General features: G+C 56.0%; 1 protein-coding gene across 1 annotated transcript; it reads left to right on the forward strand.

Annotated features, from left to right (window-relative positions):
* Positions 1-870: 870 nt before the first annotated feature.
* On the forward strand, positions 871-2,205 carry TraAM80_10497 (surface protease GP63; the record flags this gene model as incomplete). Its single annotated transcript, XM_029387113.1, has 1 exon — positions 871-2,205. A coding segment is annotated over one exon (1,335 nt), but the record flags the coding sequence as incomplete, so codon positions are not given.

Genomic DNA, 2,205 nt, shown 5'->3' on the forward strand with positions numbered 1-2,205 from the left:
TGGCGAAGTATGGAAAGCGAACAGAGTTGGCCTTCTCTTCCGCCTGCTGCTTGGGTGTTTGCCCTCTGGGGGCGATGAAGGGAAACGCGGTGCAGGAGTTAGGTGGTCAGGTGCCCAGTGACGGTGTGCAAGTCGTCTTGGCAGAGTGTATTGACTTTGGCGATGGAATGAATGGTCTGAGAATGTTGCAACTGGCTGGGGAGGGGGGAGAGAAGTTTACAAACTTTCTGAGTTAAAGGGCTACGCGTTGTGGGTGCACGTGCGCGTACCCACGTCCACGCGCAGAGAGTGAGCTGAGGTGGCGCCGCCAAAGGACGACACGACGGCGCTCCGGGCCCAACCGAAACGCCCCGCCATACTGGAAACTTTTCCTTTTCCACGGAGTCGTGTGTGTGCGCGCGCGTGCTTGGGGTGAGGGGGAAATGACGGTTCATAACGGCGCAGCAACAAGGAATTACAGAAGCAAAACAATTGGTACAAGGGGTTCTTTTGCTCTACCGGGTGGTGAGCGGTGTGGGGCTTTCTGGCACGCCCACTGCCCAGCAAATACCAGCAAACCTTTGCGCTCTGGATGTCGGAGAAAGGCATGCAAAGAATGAATTATCGGGGAATTTCCATTTCCACATAATTGTCATCAATTATTGCTGGTGTCTCTCGCGCCTTTCTGCGAAGCCGTTTCCGCACCAGCCATGCTGCCGGAGTAGCTTTAAGACCCGTGGTTACACAACTGTTACCTCCTCTTACTTTTGTGGCACCAAAACCTCGCCTTGTGTTTTTTTTTTCTTTTCTCATCCTGCGGACAATGTATTTGCTTCTACTGCTAATACAACTATTCTCTACAAACCCACGCGCACACACGTTTCTCAAGCCATGTGCCGGTCACGCTGCCTCGCGCCGTTTCTCCCACTGGTGCTGCTCCTGCTGCTGTTGGCGATACACTGTGCCGGTGGGTGTCTTGCTGCCGCTCCCGCCCTGAGGCACCGCTGCAACTTCGATGAAGTGATGCGGAAGAACGGCCCACTGCCGATGGTGGTGGTGCGTGAGGTGCCGCGCAAGCGACAGGGCACGATGCAGGCGTACACCGCCACCACAAAGGAAGATGAAGGTGACTGGAAGCCCATCCGCATCAGGGCTTTCGTTGTTGGTCTGAACGACACTAGCATGACCTGCATGAAAGCGGGGAATGTGGTTTGGGCCTACGGTGGAAAGACGAAATGTGAAGAGACGCACGTGTTGACGGATGCGAAGAGAAAGATCCTTGAAGATTCTCTTCTTCCCAGAGCCATCAAGCTGCATACCGACCGACTCCTTGTCAAACCCATAAATGGCAAATTGATTGTGCCAAGTGAGTTGTGTCTGTTGCTGAAACGGAGACATGTGCCCAAGGAGCACATGACGGAGGGCGTGCCCGACGCCGATATGGTTCTGTACGTTTTTGCGGGGCCAGCGAGTGGAGCCATTGCATGGGCTTCCTCGTGTGCTCTACTGCACGATGGTCGGCCGTTTGTCGGTGTTGTGAACGTTGATCCCCAGTACATAGACGGAGAGTCTGTCGATCGTGTTGTTGCACATGAGATTGCGCATGCTCTTGGATTTGATTTTCGAAACCTGCAAAGGAGGGGCCTTGTGTCCTCCAAGTATGGCGTGCGTGGGAAGCCCTCGGTGATGATGGTGACTGGACACAACGTTAAGGAGAAGGCGGCAGCGCACTTCAACTGCGATTTGCTCGAGGGCATGGAGCTGGAGGACCACCCCTTGAAGAGCGCGGGATCCCACTGGGAGCGACGCAATGCGCTGGGCGAACTGATGGCTCCCGGGTTCGGCGTCGGTCGCTACACGATACTGACGATGGCGGCGTTTGAGGACCTCGGCTACTACAAGGCTGTGTGGGGTATGGCGGAGCCGATGTCGTGGGGCAACAACTCTGGCTGCGAGTTTCTGGAGAAGAAGTGCACGGAGATCAACAACCCTGCCACTGCCTACCCTCACATGTTATGCGATGCCTCCGACAACGCGACGCTTCGCTGCTCAACTGAACGCCACTACGTCGGGAGGTGCACCGGGAATGTTGTGGATGGCCCACCGAGCGCAAGGGACAAGTGCCCCGTCGTCTCGTCGCTTTATACTTCATCCAAGAATGGGGGTTCAGTTCTCAGCAGGTGCTCGGATGGGAGCGTTGCGTCTCTCCCGGGGTCGCTGACTGGC

The sequence above is a fragment of the Trypanosoma rangeli genome (assembly GCF_003719475.1).
Source record: "Trypanosoma rangeli strain AM80 chromosome Unknown Tra_15.4_contig_01008, whole genome shotgun sequence".
Lineage (NCBI taxonomy): Eukaryota > Euglenozoa > Kinetoplastea > Trypanosomatida > Trypanosomatidae > Trypanosoma > Trypanosoma rangeli.